Raw genomic sequence first — 14,135 nt, 5'->3', positions numbered from 1 at the left:
TAATATAAATATTGTTTTCCGATAAGAAATATAATTATAAACGACTATTAAAACAATTTTTAATCTTTTACAATTTTTCCAAGAATCTTGTAAAACAAGCGTTGACAGAGGTGTATGTGGGAGCGTAGCGGGAACGACAACTCTGGATAGAGATTGGTTTTTACTATGAACTTAAAACCAATAAAGTTCTCCTGTGCCTATCATACACTCTCTGGTTATAAACTTTACTTCTATCTCAAAAAAGTCAGTACATGTAGTACAAAACCAAAATTGCTAGCATCATTTATCTCATACATGTACACACAGCATTTAAACTTTAAATGAGGAAAATAGACAAGAAAAAATTTTTATTATCTTTTTCTTTTTTTGGGAGGGGGGTAAGATTCTCCATGACATCATGAATATAATCTCTGTAACTAGCTCTTGGACAGTCTTGACAACAACAGAGCTACCAGAAATCAAATTATATACAATACAAATATGACAAAATAAATAATACATAAATAGAACCTTCTCAATCACATTAATGAATATATACTTAACCTCTGTATTTCCAGATCAACTACTTTGAAATACACAACAATATTGTGTACATTTACAATATTTATTTACAGTATTTATAACTCTCAGTTGAATATTCTCTGGCTCTATTTATTGGCCTTTATACAAGCATATTTATTTGACAATACATATGTAAAACCTATTCTTCCCATACCAATATCACAGTCAATCTGATGGATAAGAAAATCACAACTGGATGAAATGAAGAAATATTTCTATAAGTGTCAAACATACCCCAGGCTAACTTACTCTGAGCATGTGCAGTACGGTACATTGAAGGAAAGCCAATCCTATGTTGGAGACTGTAAATTGTCACTCTAAGTGGTATCTTCAACATGTTACACTCAAAAAGTTCTTTAAAATGTCATCTACAAACAGAAAATTAACAATACATGTAATTTACAGAAATCATACATCATGAATATACTGGAAGTTACAACCAACAGCTTAATGTTCTTCATCCATTTAGTTTATTGATTATACATTGAACAAAAAAAACATACCAACTTCTGCTTTAGACCTATCAACAGGTCCATAGTAAACATGCTTCTTGACTACTGAATGTTTCTTTAGGAAACATTTCCATGAACACAAACTATCCTCTGGAACAGACCTTCTTTCATCATTCAGTCGTTTCCTAATTTTGTTTAATTTGGAAGAGTGTACATTTCCAAAGAATGAACTTCTCACCAATCTGTTTTTAGTATCACTTCTTTTTGCATTGTCTGTGCCTATTTTACTTTGTACCATATTTTGCTGTTCAGATCTAACTTCATTTGAAATACCACTGACATTTTTGCTTCTACCTCTGCTTCCAGAATAGTTGTCTTGCTTACTTTTCACATTACATCCACTTTGCACAAAGTCATTTGGGATGTAGCAGTCAGCTGATTCATTCATTACTTCATCGTCTGCCTCAAAATCAAATTCTTTGTGTATACTCAAGTCTTTAAAAGACAACCTTCTCTGCTTGCTTTCATTTAAACTGTGACTTGATTCATTTTTCGAAAGAACAGCCAAATTATTTTCAGCTTTCTCTTCAATATTATGCTCTTTATCATATTCCAAAATATTCAGTTGATCACAAGCACTACCAGACAGTTTATGCTTTCTATCCAAACTAGTCTTTTCCTGTGCTTTGTCCACACCCTCCAAAACATCCCCCTCCTCCTCATGCCTTCCATCACCTGAATCAGTCTCTCTTTTCCCATTCCCTTTGGCAATTTCCATGGCTTTGTGTACAATTTCTGAGACTTTTGTTTTGAATTTGAAGATTTCCCTGTGTTTTGTTTGAACTTGAGCCACTTTTTCTTTTATATGATCCTTTGGTACTTTTGCTTTGCCTCTGTCCTTCTCATCAGATTTCTGAAATACAGAATATTTCCAATATTTAACTCACAAAATGTCTACAATGGATTTTATTAAAATACATGTACCGTGGATATAATAATCTTGTAAGTTAACCTTCCAGACAAAATTTGTTCAGAACCATTCATTTTCAGCCATACCAAGTATAGTTCATTTTTTGCTTTAAGTAATTGGTTCAATAAATCAGACACTTTATTAATCTGAAAAATGTGCTCCTGCATGATCACCAGTGTTGGAATTATTGAGGCTTGTTTGTAACGATCTATAACTGTCAAGGTTTCTGTTTCTATTATACATAAGAGAACCACATAAATATGATTTATCAATTCATTTATTTATTTCAAGTCTAATACATGTATCATTATAGAATAGTCACAAAAATGACCAAAGAACTATTTGTATACAAAGTATATTTATCAAATTCAAGGTCAAGTGTCAAAATTCAATTTAATATCAGTTATAAGATTGTAAAGCATTAGAGAGATGTATAATTTAGTAAAATAGTGCATGTATGTTAGGGACATGTAAATCACCATCACAATATCCTAACTTTTAATTATCCCAAAATAAAACTAGAACTGTCCAAACGGGACAAAATACCCCCCGCTGGGTTTTTCAGAAGTAAGTTTTTCCTTAATAAAGATATGTATCAAACATGAATTATGAAATTTTTCTTCCAGTGACCTTGAACTTCCCCAAATGACCTTGGGTCAAGGTCAAGACACACCCTTGGGTCATGGGCAATCTTTGTGTGAAATGAAAACCTACCAAGTTTATCCATAAGAAAGATACGGACTGGACACAAATTATGAATTTTATTTCCAGTGACATTGAACTTCTCCAAATGACCTTGGGTCAAGGTCATGACACACTCTTATGTCATTAGCAATCTTTGTGTGAAATGAGAACCTACCAAGTTTATCCATAAGAAAGATATGGACTGGACTCTGAATTATGAAATTTTTCTTCCAGTGACCTTGAACTTCCCCAAATGACCTTGGGTCAAGGTCATGACACCCCCTTGGGCCATTAGCAATCTTTGTGTGAAATGAGAACCTACTAAGTTTATCCATAAGAAAGATATGGACCAGACACGAATTATGAAATTTTTCTTCCAGTGACCTTGAAGTTCCCCAAATGACCTTGGGTCAAGGTCATGACACACCCTTTTTCTTTGTGTGAAATGAGAACCTACCAAGTTTATATAAGAAAGACATGGATCGGACACGAATTATGAAATTTTTCTTCCAGTGACCTTGAAGTTCCCCAAATGACCTTTGGTCAAGGTCATGACACACCCTTAGGTCATGGGCAATCTTTGTGTTGAGTAGTAGATTCTAATGTCCCTCTGTAAGAAATATATGGACCGGACACAATTGCACTGACAGACGGACGAGGTGATTCCTATATACCCCCCCAAACTTCGTTTGCGGGGGGTATAATGATCAATCAAGATATTTTAGCCTTCATATTATGATACATATCAAAAATTCAGTTGAGTGTAGTAAAACTTTGCAAAAATTAGTGAGCCCTAAGTAACAAGAGATGTTTGTGAAACACTTATGCCCCCTCCTGCTAGACATACATGCAAAAAAAAAAATGAACAGAAACTGCAAATAACTGGAATTTTTGTAAGTCCAAGGGGCATAATTCTGTCCAAAATGGCTCAATCTAACCTAAAACTGAAATTGACCTAGATATTCTTATGATAAATCTATATATCAAATTTCATTTCAGTACGTGCAACCTCTGGAAAGAAAATGAATGGAAACTTGGTGGATCAACAAACAGACTGACCGATAGACAGCAGCAAAGCAATAAGCCCTCCCTTCTTCGAAGTGGAAGGGGGCAAATTAAAAATATATATGTACATGTTTATATGTATTCCTTTCGACAACTTTTAAAACCATTTTCAATTGAATGTAAATTAGAAAGTAACAACCAAACTTTGGTCTTAGGCTCCCATAGTTCTAGTTCTATCAGGGCTTAAGTAGTTACAGTCTGAGAAACTCAGGGTACTAAGGTCACCTTTAAGTCAAAGTCAACATAAAACAACGACTAAAACAAATGTGGATACCATTACTATACTTTTTAGAATTTAATGTAGGTACATGTAAGTAATTTTAAATGAAGAAGCACCTTATTTAACTCCAAAACATGCTCCGTATCTAGTGGAGGAGGAAGATCTATGCTATCATGTAGTGGAACAATCTCCATGGAATTCACCATTGTGGAAGCATGAATATGTAATTCATCATCCTGCAGCAAAGGCTGAATAGCTGATAAATCCATCTGTAATAGATACAATCATCAATAATTTGAAATATTAAGTGAAAAAATCATTCTCTAATAATATTGAGCAAAATGTATCATATATACTCATCTATAAATATAGAGTTTGATTTTGGTCCAAAATTCTATGTCTGAGTTATAGGCATGAAATAGATCCTTAGAGAAAATAAAAATTAATACTACACAGCTAGGTTAACAACTGGCAGACATACAAGAGGCCATACCAATTTTTTTTTTTCTATGTTTAGCATCCACATGGGTCTTGGTTTTTGACACTCAATATCAGAAAAAAAACAAACAAAATCAGGAAACCTGAGATTAATTATTCCAGTCAAAATCTTTAAATTTTGTCATTTAAATACCTGTATATTTTTAATGATACATGCATGTATATCTACAATTTGTTTAAAAATACTTCAGTGTATTTTAGGCATTCAATATCTTAATTTTGCTGAAGTATAGATCTTTCTATGAGAAAAAAAAAATTATGAAAACAAATCCTTTTAATGATGTTATCTTTATGACTATTGAGGTTGTGGATTTTTGTTTGGTCTGTGTATTTTTTGCAAATAGGTACGTCTGCTTTTGAAAGATGGGCCGATGCTTATAAACAAGGAAAAAACTTAGGATAAACAAGGAAATGGCCTTAGGCTATACAGATTGTTACATCATGTTAAAACTATGGAAATCATTCTTGTAGATTAAATACTAATGTTCTTTTCATATTGATACAAACTTTGATAATGTGTTCTCTCATATTTCTTTGAATTGTGAATTTATAAATGTGTAGCTATATGTATTATCCTTATAATTTTAAAAAGTTTTGTGAGCTGGTTAAATTGGTCAAGCCTCCTCCAATATAACCCCCAAAACACAAATGACTTATACCGATACCATAAGTAGATCAACTTATATAGGTGAGTATAAATGGTTATTATATACAGGACAAATTTCACTATAATACTTCAGATTTAGAAAATAAACAATTAACTTTATGGTGTGCTACTTGACAATTTTTAAAGCTGTATAGTCGTATCATTGATTCAATTTGTTTGCTTAAGTTCAAACATTACCTCCAAATGTTCTTTCCTAGAACAGTTTGGTGTACTTGTTAAGTGGTTAAATTTGGTTACTGGTTTGGACACCTAGTAAAGAAACAGTAATCATATAAGTAAGTATAATGGTAGCAAAAAAAACCGATAATTAACCTGTTTTTTTTTTAAGTTTCTACTCACTGTTAAATGGATTGGATTACTCAACCATTGACATTCATTACGCCTTTTCCCTGAATCTGTAGAAAAACCAGAAGTCTCTGATGAGACTGTAGCTCTACTGGTTTAACTTAACACAAAGGAAAAGTAGCACTTGGACTTGAAACTTTGCAATTAAGCAACACATAAAATAATGATCCTTAGTTAAGAGTCTTTTTTAGTCTCTTCTGTGGCAAGATTAACTGCAGGAGGAGTAATGTTTTGAAAAGTTTTTCACCAAAATATCTATTTTTAGCAACAATGGCAACACCAGTCATTGAAAACAAAAAGCAATAAATTGAATTATGTATCTTTGAGAACTTTACTTAAGTAATACTGAAATCAGACCAAAACTGCAAGAGTAGCATTTTGAAAAAATGTTCAGAGACAGACAGCTGGACAATCAGATGATGGACATACTAATAGCATAACCTCTTCTATTCTCTGACCAGTGGATCTAAAAATCCAGAGATAATCAAAAATTTCAAAACTCAACAAATGATATGTGCATCTGATGAAGGAAAACCTCATACAGACATGTAGATGATGTTGAAAAGTTTGTTAAATTCATTCTTTTGCAATCAGCAATAGTTTCAGAATTCTGTTTCTTGGATCGACGATCGGGACAGAAAAAGTACATTTACAGCCCTGTCACCTACAAGTAAATTCTAGTAACCAATGGTACTGTCATAGATGTTAGTTTAACATGCTCCCAGTTGAGATCATGGTGTTGAATGAGATAGAGAGTAACCTACTGTGAATGGAGGAAACATCCGGAGTATTCTCCAGAAGATCTGTCTGTGTGATGTATAAAGCAGTGGAAGTCAAAGGCTGTTCCTTCTTCTTCTTTTTTGGCAGGACACTATATCAGAAAGCAGAAAGCTATATAAATGCATACAAAAAGTGCAATAAATGGGTAATTTCTTACAATAGAAGAGCTTTCATGATATAATACATCTTTTAGAGAGATAAACTATTAAAAATTTCAAATTTTGCATAGTTTTATTCATGCTACATAAATTTATACATGAAAATGTAAGGTGGCTGAAAAGGGTTTATTTTGAAGGTGTTTAAGATTAAAGGGGACAAAAGGTAACTACTCCCTGAAAAATAATACAAATAAAAAACTTTCAGAAATGTATACTCTATGAAAATTGTTGCATATTCACTTTCAAAATATTGAAGGAAAATTACAAATGTTCCATACCCTGTCAATTTGTTTGAGGCTGAGTGGACTTACAGTACGGGAAAGAAATTATGCACCGAACAACAATTTTAAACAGAAAGGCTAATTTTGACCTTGACACTTGACCTAGAAACTTTGTTCAAGGTCACTGCACATTAATTTACCATTGAACTCTGTGAGTGAAATATGAGCCACATTGGACAAAGGGGAGAGAAGACATGCTCTGGACAAGGACTTTTCATATAATTCTGCTATGACCTTAACCTTAGACTTAGAAACATGGTTCAAAGCACTGCACATCCTTTACCCAAAGGCACTCTGTGAGTGAAGTATGAGCCACATTGGACCATAGGGAGAGAAGATATGCTCCGAATAAGAATTTGAATAGAAAGGCTATTTTTGACCTTGATCCTTGACCTAGAAACTTTGTTCAAGGTCACTGCACATTCATGACCAAAGGTACTCTGTGAGTGAAGTATGAGCCACACTGGACCAATTGGAGAGAAGAAATGCTCGGAACAAAGATTTTCGTATATTTCTACTATGACCTAAACCTTTGACCAAGAAACATGGTTCAACGTCACTGCACACCCTTCACTGAAAGGCACTCTGTGAGGTATGAGCATAGTTGGACAAATGGCAAAGATATGCTCTGAACAAGGATTTTTTCATATAATTTTGCTTTGACTTTAACCTTTGACCTAGAAACATGGTTCAAGGTCACTGCACACCTTTTACCAAAAGGCACTCTGTGGGTGAAGTATGAGCCAGATTATGCCAAGAAAAGAGAAAATATGCTCCAGACTGTAAAGAATTTAAAGAGAAAGGCTATTTTTGACCTTGAACCTTGACCTAGAAACTTTGTTTAAGATCATTGCACATCAATTGACCATTGGCACTCTGTGAATGAAGTATGAGGCACACTGGACAAAGGGGAGAGAAGATATGCTCCAAAAAATGATTTTTTATATAATTCTGCTTTGATCTTAACCTTTGACCTAGAAACATGGTTCAAGGTCACTGCACACTCGTTACCCAAAGGCACTCTGTGAGTGAAGTATGGGCCAGATTAGGCCAAGGAAATTGAAAATATGCTCCAGACAAGAATCTAAACAGAAAGGCTACTTTTGACCTTGACACTTGACCTAGAAACTTTGCTCAAGGTCACTGCACATTCATTGATTACTGGCACTCTTTCAGTAAAGTATGAGCCACATTGGACAAAGGGGAGAGAAGATGTGTTCCAAACAAGGATTTTTCATATAATTCTATGACCTTGACCTTTGACTTAGAAATATCATTCAAAGTCACTGCACACTTTTTACCCAAAGGCACTCTATGGGTGAAGTATGAGCCAGATTGGGCCAAGGAGAGACAAGATATGATCCGAACAAGGATTTTTCACATAATTCTACTATGACCTTGACCTTTGTCCTAGAAACATGCTTCAAGATCACTGCACACTCATTACCCGAAAGCACTCTGTGGGTGAAGTATGAGACAGATTGGTCCAAGGAGAGAGAAGATATTCTCCGGACAAGAGATCTTGGATGGACAGACTGATCACTATAGGGCGCCTGCTGAGCGGGGCCCCAATAAAAGAATGGAATATCTGAAACCTTTCAATTCATATTCATGAAGTTTTGTTTTGCCATATGAATAGATGAAGATAAAAAGTTCAAATGGTTAAAATTGATAGAATTGAGTGGTTCTGAAAGGCTGCCATTAATTTCTTCTTAGTGATCTTGGATTTCAAGTGCAGCATGTATTTGCTCATGATGACTAAATACCTGTTTTTCTTAGATGTCTTCTTTTCAGGAGTGATTTCCAGTGCCTTCTTGATCTCTGAACCTATAACAAATTAAAACTGTTAACAAAACATGTTATCAGAGATTACATAGCTTTTAAAACAACAATTAAATGTAATGCACACACTAAACTAATTATCTAGTAGTGTATGCAACCCCAGATGCTGCAGTTAAGCAATTTTGGTCTGATATAGCTTGCACTTTCTCTCATCCAAAAAAGTTAGTCATATCCAGCATTTAATTGACAGCAAGTTTGAGAGTCACATTCATCCATTGAGATAAGTTTGGTTTAGATTCTTATAGGTTCCTGGTAATGAATCTGCTTCATCAACTTTATTCTGGTAACTCGATCTGGAAAGTGAAGGTCAAATCCAGCATCTGACTACCCTGATAGTTATCTCTTGATCAGTCATCTATGTCAGGTTGGTTCAGGCAGGCCTTAATTCGTAGTTTCTTGGTCTTGGACCTTCTCAAAAAACTTTATCCTTCAGTGATATTAAGCAATCCTGAACTTACAATTTTCTTTCTAAAAATGTTATTTTCTGGAGTCTGGACACAATTGTGCAGAGAGATGGATGGAGATAGACTAGGCAGTTCTTACATCACCTTAGACATGTTAGATGAAATTATAATAACCCAAGAAATGTTACCAATACTAAAGTCACTGATGTTTATGAACAATTCCTCTACTTACTGAATTGAGAAGTTACTTTAAAACACCTACTCTGTAAATTTGCCTTCTTGCTCGATTTCTGCTCTTGGTCATCATCTTCTACAACTGTTTAGAAATTTAAATTTAAGCAAATATTGATATAAAAAGCTGCTTGTTCAGATGATGTTTACATTGCCCTTTCTAAGAATTTTTTCATAAAAAAAATTACTGTGGAATCAATAAAATTGTTTGAGACAATTTTTGTGCAATGACTATATTTTACAGGTTCGTGGGGACTTAATTGGAATTTGAGTATTTTCTTACATCCATGTATGACTTTGTAACCAGTTTCATGAATGAGAGGTATCCACTAATTCCATGAAAATTGGTTCACCATAAAATCTAATGATTCAACATTACAAGTATCTGTACATACCTTCATATAAATCCTTTTCCATTCCTATCATCATTTTTGGCATCAAAAAATTCATTCTCTCTTCCCCTACAATGTGAAACATTCACAAACAAGTTACACCGATTTCTACCAGTACATTATTATACAATGCATTTCACTGTAACACATAGCCTCAAACACTGAAATTCTAGTACTTACATGTCATTTCCCTGTCCCTCCTTAATGTTTCTATGTTTAGGTGACATTTTTGTTGTGCTTTTTTCTCCATTTGAACAGATCTTATTTCCATTTTATACAGAACTTCTCAAAGCTATATTTCTTTAATTTTCTTAGTAACAATCTTCAACTCAAAATAAAAAAAATCATTAAATTTCATTTACACTGAACCATTTTTTTAACATGTATATATATTTTACATTTTACATGTATAATTTTTTTTTACATGTATATACATGTATAATTCCTTTGTCTCTCCTTAAAATTCTTTACTATACATAATGATGTTGAGATGTGGACTTTGTATTTTTGTCCTTACTAAGCAGAATAGGATTTTTTTTAAAAAAATCAGAATTTATACTACACAACTAAACAGGCAATTTGTATATTTATTATAATTGTATTTAGTTTCCTTTCAATAATTTTAAAGATTTATTCTTATATACCATATGTATGTAAAAAAAAATTGTCAAAATTAATCTAAAAGACAAAAGACTTTAAAATTGAGATTCTCCAAAACAAAAATCTAAGAGATATTTAAAGATTATCCTTTCCTGGAGGTTAACAAGTTTTGAGTTGGACCATTAATATTTTAAACCAGTTGGTCAGAAGAGGTGCTTTTTTAAGATGTTGATTGACACTGACAATTAAAACAGGTGTAGAATAAAGCAACTTGTAAAACTGAAAATGCTCATAAAAATTATCTGCAGCATCCAATCAGCATTAACTACTTACTCAATCCATAGACATACTTAGCTTTATGTCTATATGCTCAATACTGCAGCCTCTGAGTGTATCACTCTTATTACAGTCTAATGCATTTTCTTTTGTTTCAGTATTCAAAGATGTTTTTTTTTAATTATACCTTGAAAAGAGAGATATGACATGTTAAATATATGATTACCGAATACTGATAAACCTTTATATATCCTGAATTAATCTTGAACAATGTTCACTCTACAGAGACAAATAAAAAAAAATCTTTCTCTACTTGCAGTAGAATCTATTCCAAAAAAAATGCCAATTGAAAGAACAATCCCTAAAATCCTCATTAATATTACGAAAATATAACAATAAAAAAATATAAACCGTGTTTCCCTGAAATTTTTAGCTTATAAGAATACATGCCAGCCTAACTGTAAACATCACATCTCTGGTCCTTACTTCCGGTTCGAAAACCATCGTACTTGATTGGTGCAAATTTGCACACGTCATACAATGTTCGCTCAAACTTGATTTGGCGGGTTGGATTTGTAAACAATAATGATACAGGAAGTAATCCAGTACAGCACTCTTTTTCTTTTGGCATTGGTGTTTACATACTGTACATCTACGTTTTCGTTCGAAGAAGTAACCGCTCTTTTTATTCCCCTTGGCATATTCTACGCCTTCGTTTTATTTGGCCTATTTCTTATCGTCTTTATCCTTGGCGATTTATTCTAACTCAAGGCATTTAAAAGGCCGAATTTCCTCAAAAATCATCGAAGGAAAATTGTGAGTTTGAATTAATTTTTTTTATAGAATGATTTTAAATATTCTGTTTATTGGGTATGTCTCATGTAACATTACCTTACTTTAGTTTACATGCTATATTCCCCCTTCAACACACCATTTTTCTTTAAAAAATAAGTGTAAGCCAAGTTTTCCAAACACCCCCATTCCGACAAAACTGTTCGGCCAGTACCAGCTTGAAGCATGTCATGAGTCATGACAAATTCTTATAAAAATTCTCATCACTTTTACATTTTATTTTTAAAAGTTTCATACATCAATACATCTTTTCTGTCATTGAACATTTATAAGGATGTTACTGTTCAAAACATTATAATCTGATCATAACCGTAATAAGTTTTATTTCCTAGGAACAGAAATTAGTTTACTATATACTAGTATTTATTTTGTAGATATAAATCATGAGTTCAAACTCTCCCGCTCAGTTTGTTCCAAGCACGCCGAGATTTCGAACATATACCACGGAGGACTCCTGCGCCTATTCATCTCCTGTAGCAGTTGTTCCAAACATGGGGCAATCTTTAGACAGGACAATAGGTAAATCGTTGATACAAATTTCCAGAGAACAGATCACTTTGGATTCAGCGTTAGAGTCGAGGCTGTTGTTTTTTCTTCTTTTTTTGTTTTTAATCCGTTTTTCAAACGATAGATTCTGGTGATGCTGCGGTTCCAAGGACCCCCGTTGCAGAACCAACACCGACAAGGACACCACATAACAATTACAGATTTAGTGCCATTCCTCAGACACCTGTCTCACGTTATGCCAATAACAAGTGTAGGTACAATGTACTTGCCAATTACAAGTTACGAAAATATATATGTAAATTTTATACTTATAACTAGTGCATAAATATGCATGTAAATCACTATCAGTTTTTACTTTTACTGCCTTTGGGTAACTTAAAATATTATTTAATTAAGGTAGTCCGATCCTCAGGTTTATAAAATTAGCAGTTAAGTAATCGAAAATACTCATAAAAGTATCTTTGAATTCACAAATTAAAAAAATTTATCCACAGTATTTCTTTAAAATTAAAGATTAAAGTTAATCATATTATATAGGGAAAATTGTCAAATGTTTGCAAATTGATCAACAAATATATTTTAGGTTAAAAAACGATAGGTATCCAGGCATTCAGAGAAATTGTCACGATTTTTATACTTATTTGGACTTTTTGGTCTTCTATTTCTGTCATGTATTCTATAATACATAGTGTAAAAGGCTTTTGCTATCATTGCAAGACACCATAAATCACTTCTTATTTCATATCATGCTAATAAGCATTGGTATCTAAGGCTGGATTAAAAAAAATCTTATTTCTCTAAAACTGCATTAATTTTTTTTCCTTTTATAGGGTACAAATGTCAACTTTTTAAAGACCTTTTCTTAGACTTCCAAAAATCTTGAATCTTATAAAGATGAATACAATGAAAATTTTTGCATGAAAAAATTTCGTTTTCAAGCTTCATTTTGATGCATTTCAAATTAAATATTAATTTTTGGAGTTATCTTTCCTGGCTGAGGATCGGATATCCTTAAGATACTTATTTATTGTAGTAGAGAACCTACAAGATCAACAGGTTCCCTCCACTCCTAAGAGAAATCAAACTCCTATATTTTCCACCCCTACTGGAGCTCCTGCAACAATGTCAAACGTACGGAAAGCTGAACGGCTTCATGGTCCCAGGCGTAAACCACGGCGAATTCTGCCCCCTGCAGTAGAACAAGATCATCGTACTATAAACTTCTTCAGTGGCGAGAATATTTTTTCCTATTAAGAGCTGAAAAATTTAACGAAGATATAACTCAAGTGCTAATAGAATCTTCCATTTATAAGATACGTGTATATTATCGGATACTGTATTGAATTAAATCAAAACTTGAAGTTTTTTCTGATTATGTTTCAAATGTATCATAAATGAAATAGACAAATTCCAAAATTTCATTCATGATTTTGATTTTCTTTAGCCCATCCCTTTAAAAATGTTGAAAGTATGTAGCATAGCTGCATACAAGAACATAATGTTACAAAAGGATATGGGAGATGCATTCAGAATTTTGCGGGTTTTTGTTTATGGAAGGGAATTACCGCCAAAAGTCTATGTATCTTGCTTTTATTCTTATTCTGCCTACTTCTTTATGCTTTGTTATTATTGTAACTATATGTCACTTTATTGTTTTTATATTCGTCTTTATTACATTTCACTTTGATTTTTATCCTTCTTCATTTTGCCCTTACTTCTATGTTGCTTTATTCTTGTAAATTCATTTTACTTTCTTTGATACAGTTTCTTAAATGATTATATCTATTACGAACGTTAACTCAATCACGCAAACAATGAAGCATTTTCAATGAAGACGAATACAAGTTGTCCGAATTTAGTGCCGCATTATAAGTTATAACGCTAGGTGGCAGGAGTGTTCGCTAAGAGTGTTGGTAAAATTAGGTAAGCAAACCCAGGCCGGGGTTATTCGAGTTTTTTCAATTTTCTGCCTTAATACTTTATCAATCAAACTTAAATTTTTAAATGACTGATGTTTGTTATATGTTCAGGTATGTACCCGATACATGCCATTCCCTCGGAAGTCTCCCTAGATGGTAAGATTTCCCCTGGGAGACTGACTACATAGTTATGCTTCCTTCTGAAGACTATACAGTGGGACTTCCCCCGGGAAAGTTTCAATATATAGCTAGTCTTCCGTGGGAAATCTCGCTATATATAGCAATTCGCCCCCATTCGTAGCAACCCCTTCCCCAAATAGTTTTTTAAAATCGTAAAACAATGTTTATATTTTCTAACGGTTTCAGTTTTTGAAGAAAAGTTATCCGTTCTATATGAATAAATATTTAAATAATATCATTTTAATAGTGTT

The 14,135-nt window shown here is 33.2% G+C and overlaps 2 protein-coding genes across 6 annotated transcripts; one reads left to right on the top strand and one right to left on the bottom strand.

Annotated features, from left to right (window-relative positions):
• Nucleotides 1–162: 162 nt before the first annotated feature.
• Nucleotides 163–10,606, bottom strand: LOC134267326 (uncharacterized). Of its 3 annotated transcripts, none has more exons than XM_062749549.1 (11): nucleotides 10,484–10,606; nucleotides 9,731–9,878; nucleotides 9,554–9,619; nucleotides 9,190–9,243; nucleotides 8,448–8,508; nucleotides 6,227–6,333; nucleotides 5,457–5,512; nucleotides 5,295–5,366; nucleotides 4,069–4,221; nucleotides 1,065–1,926; nucleotides 163–929 (listed from the first exon to the last, which is right to left on the bottom strand). In XM_062749549.1, the coding sequence occupies exons 2-11, from the start codon at nucleotides 9,819–9,821 to the stop codon at nucleotides 892–894; spliced, it is 1,560 nt and encodes a 519-aa protein (XP_062605533.1). In that variant the 5' UTR covers nucleotides 9,822–9,878; nucleotides 10,484–10,606; the 3' UTR covers nucleotides 163–891. The 3 variants fall into 3 exon arrangements, with proteins under 3 accessions (XP_062605533.1, XP_062605534.1, XP_062605535.1); XM_062749550.1 differs by having other exon boundaries at nucleotides 10,501–10,606; XM_062749551.1 differs by having other exon boundaries at nucleotides 9,731–9,872; nucleotides 10,501–10,606.
• Nucleotides 10,607–10,956: 350 nt separating this feature from the next.
• Nucleotides 10,957–13,108, top strand: LOC134267327 (uncharacterized). Of its 3 annotated transcripts, none has more exons than XM_062749553.1 (4): nucleotides 10,957–11,098; nucleotides 11,653–11,797; nucleotides 11,910–12,035; nucleotides 12,819–13,108. In XM_062749553.1, the coding sequence occupies exons 2-4, from the start codon at nucleotides 11,662–11,664 to the stop codon at nucleotides 13,037–13,039; spliced, it is 483 nt and encodes a 160-aa protein (XP_062605537.1). In that variant the 5' UTR covers nucleotides 10,957–11,098; nucleotides 11,653–11,661; the 3' UTR covers nucleotides 13,040–13,108. The 3 variants fall into 3 exon arrangements, with proteins under 3 accessions (XP_062605537.1, XP_062605536.1, XP_062605538.1); XM_062749552.1 differs by having other exon boundaries at nucleotides 10,957–11,242; XM_062749554.1 differs by lacking the exon at nucleotides 10,957–11,098 and having other exon boundaries at nucleotides 11,634–11,797.
• The last annotated feature ends 1,027 nt before the right edge of the window (nucleotides 13,109–14,135 follow it).

This window comes from Saccostrea cucullata, unplaced genomic scaffold (genome assembly GCF_032062105.1).
Source record: "Saccostrea cucullata isolate Sc308-1 unplaced genomic scaffold, CSIRO_AGI_Scuc_v1 ctg17516, whole genome shotgun sequence".
NCBI lineage: Eukaryota > Metazoa > Mollusca > Bivalvia > Ostreida > Ostreidae > Saccostrea > Saccostrea cuccullata.
Note: the sequence above shows the minus strand (reverse complement) of the source record. Positions and strands in the feature narration are given on the sequence as shown.

Coding starts and splice junctions, on each gene's coding strand:
- LOC134267327 (XM_062749553.1), top strand. CDS start 11,662: ATGAGTTCAAACTCTCCCGCTCAGTTTGTTCCAAGCACGCCGAGATTT. Junction 11,798..11,909: donor ATCTTTAGACAGGACAATAG/GTAAATCGTTGA, acceptor TTCAAACGATAG/ATTCTGGTGATGCTGCGGTT. Junction 12,036..12,818: donor ACGTTATGCCAATAACAAGT/GTAGGTACAATG, acceptor TATTTATTGTAG/TAGAGAACCTACAAGATCAA.
- LOC134267326 (XM_062749549.1), bottom strand. CDS start 9,821: ATGGAAATAAGATCTGTTCAAATGGAGAAAAAAGCACAACAAAAATGT. Junction 9,620..9,730: donor GAGGGACAGGGAAATGACAT/GTAAGTACTAGA, acceptor TTCACATTGTAG/GGGAAGAGAGAATGAATTTT. Junction 5,513..6,226: donor GGATGTTTCCTCCATTCACA/GTAGGTTACTCT, acceptor GTTTTTCTACAG/ATTCAGGGAAAAGGCGTAAT.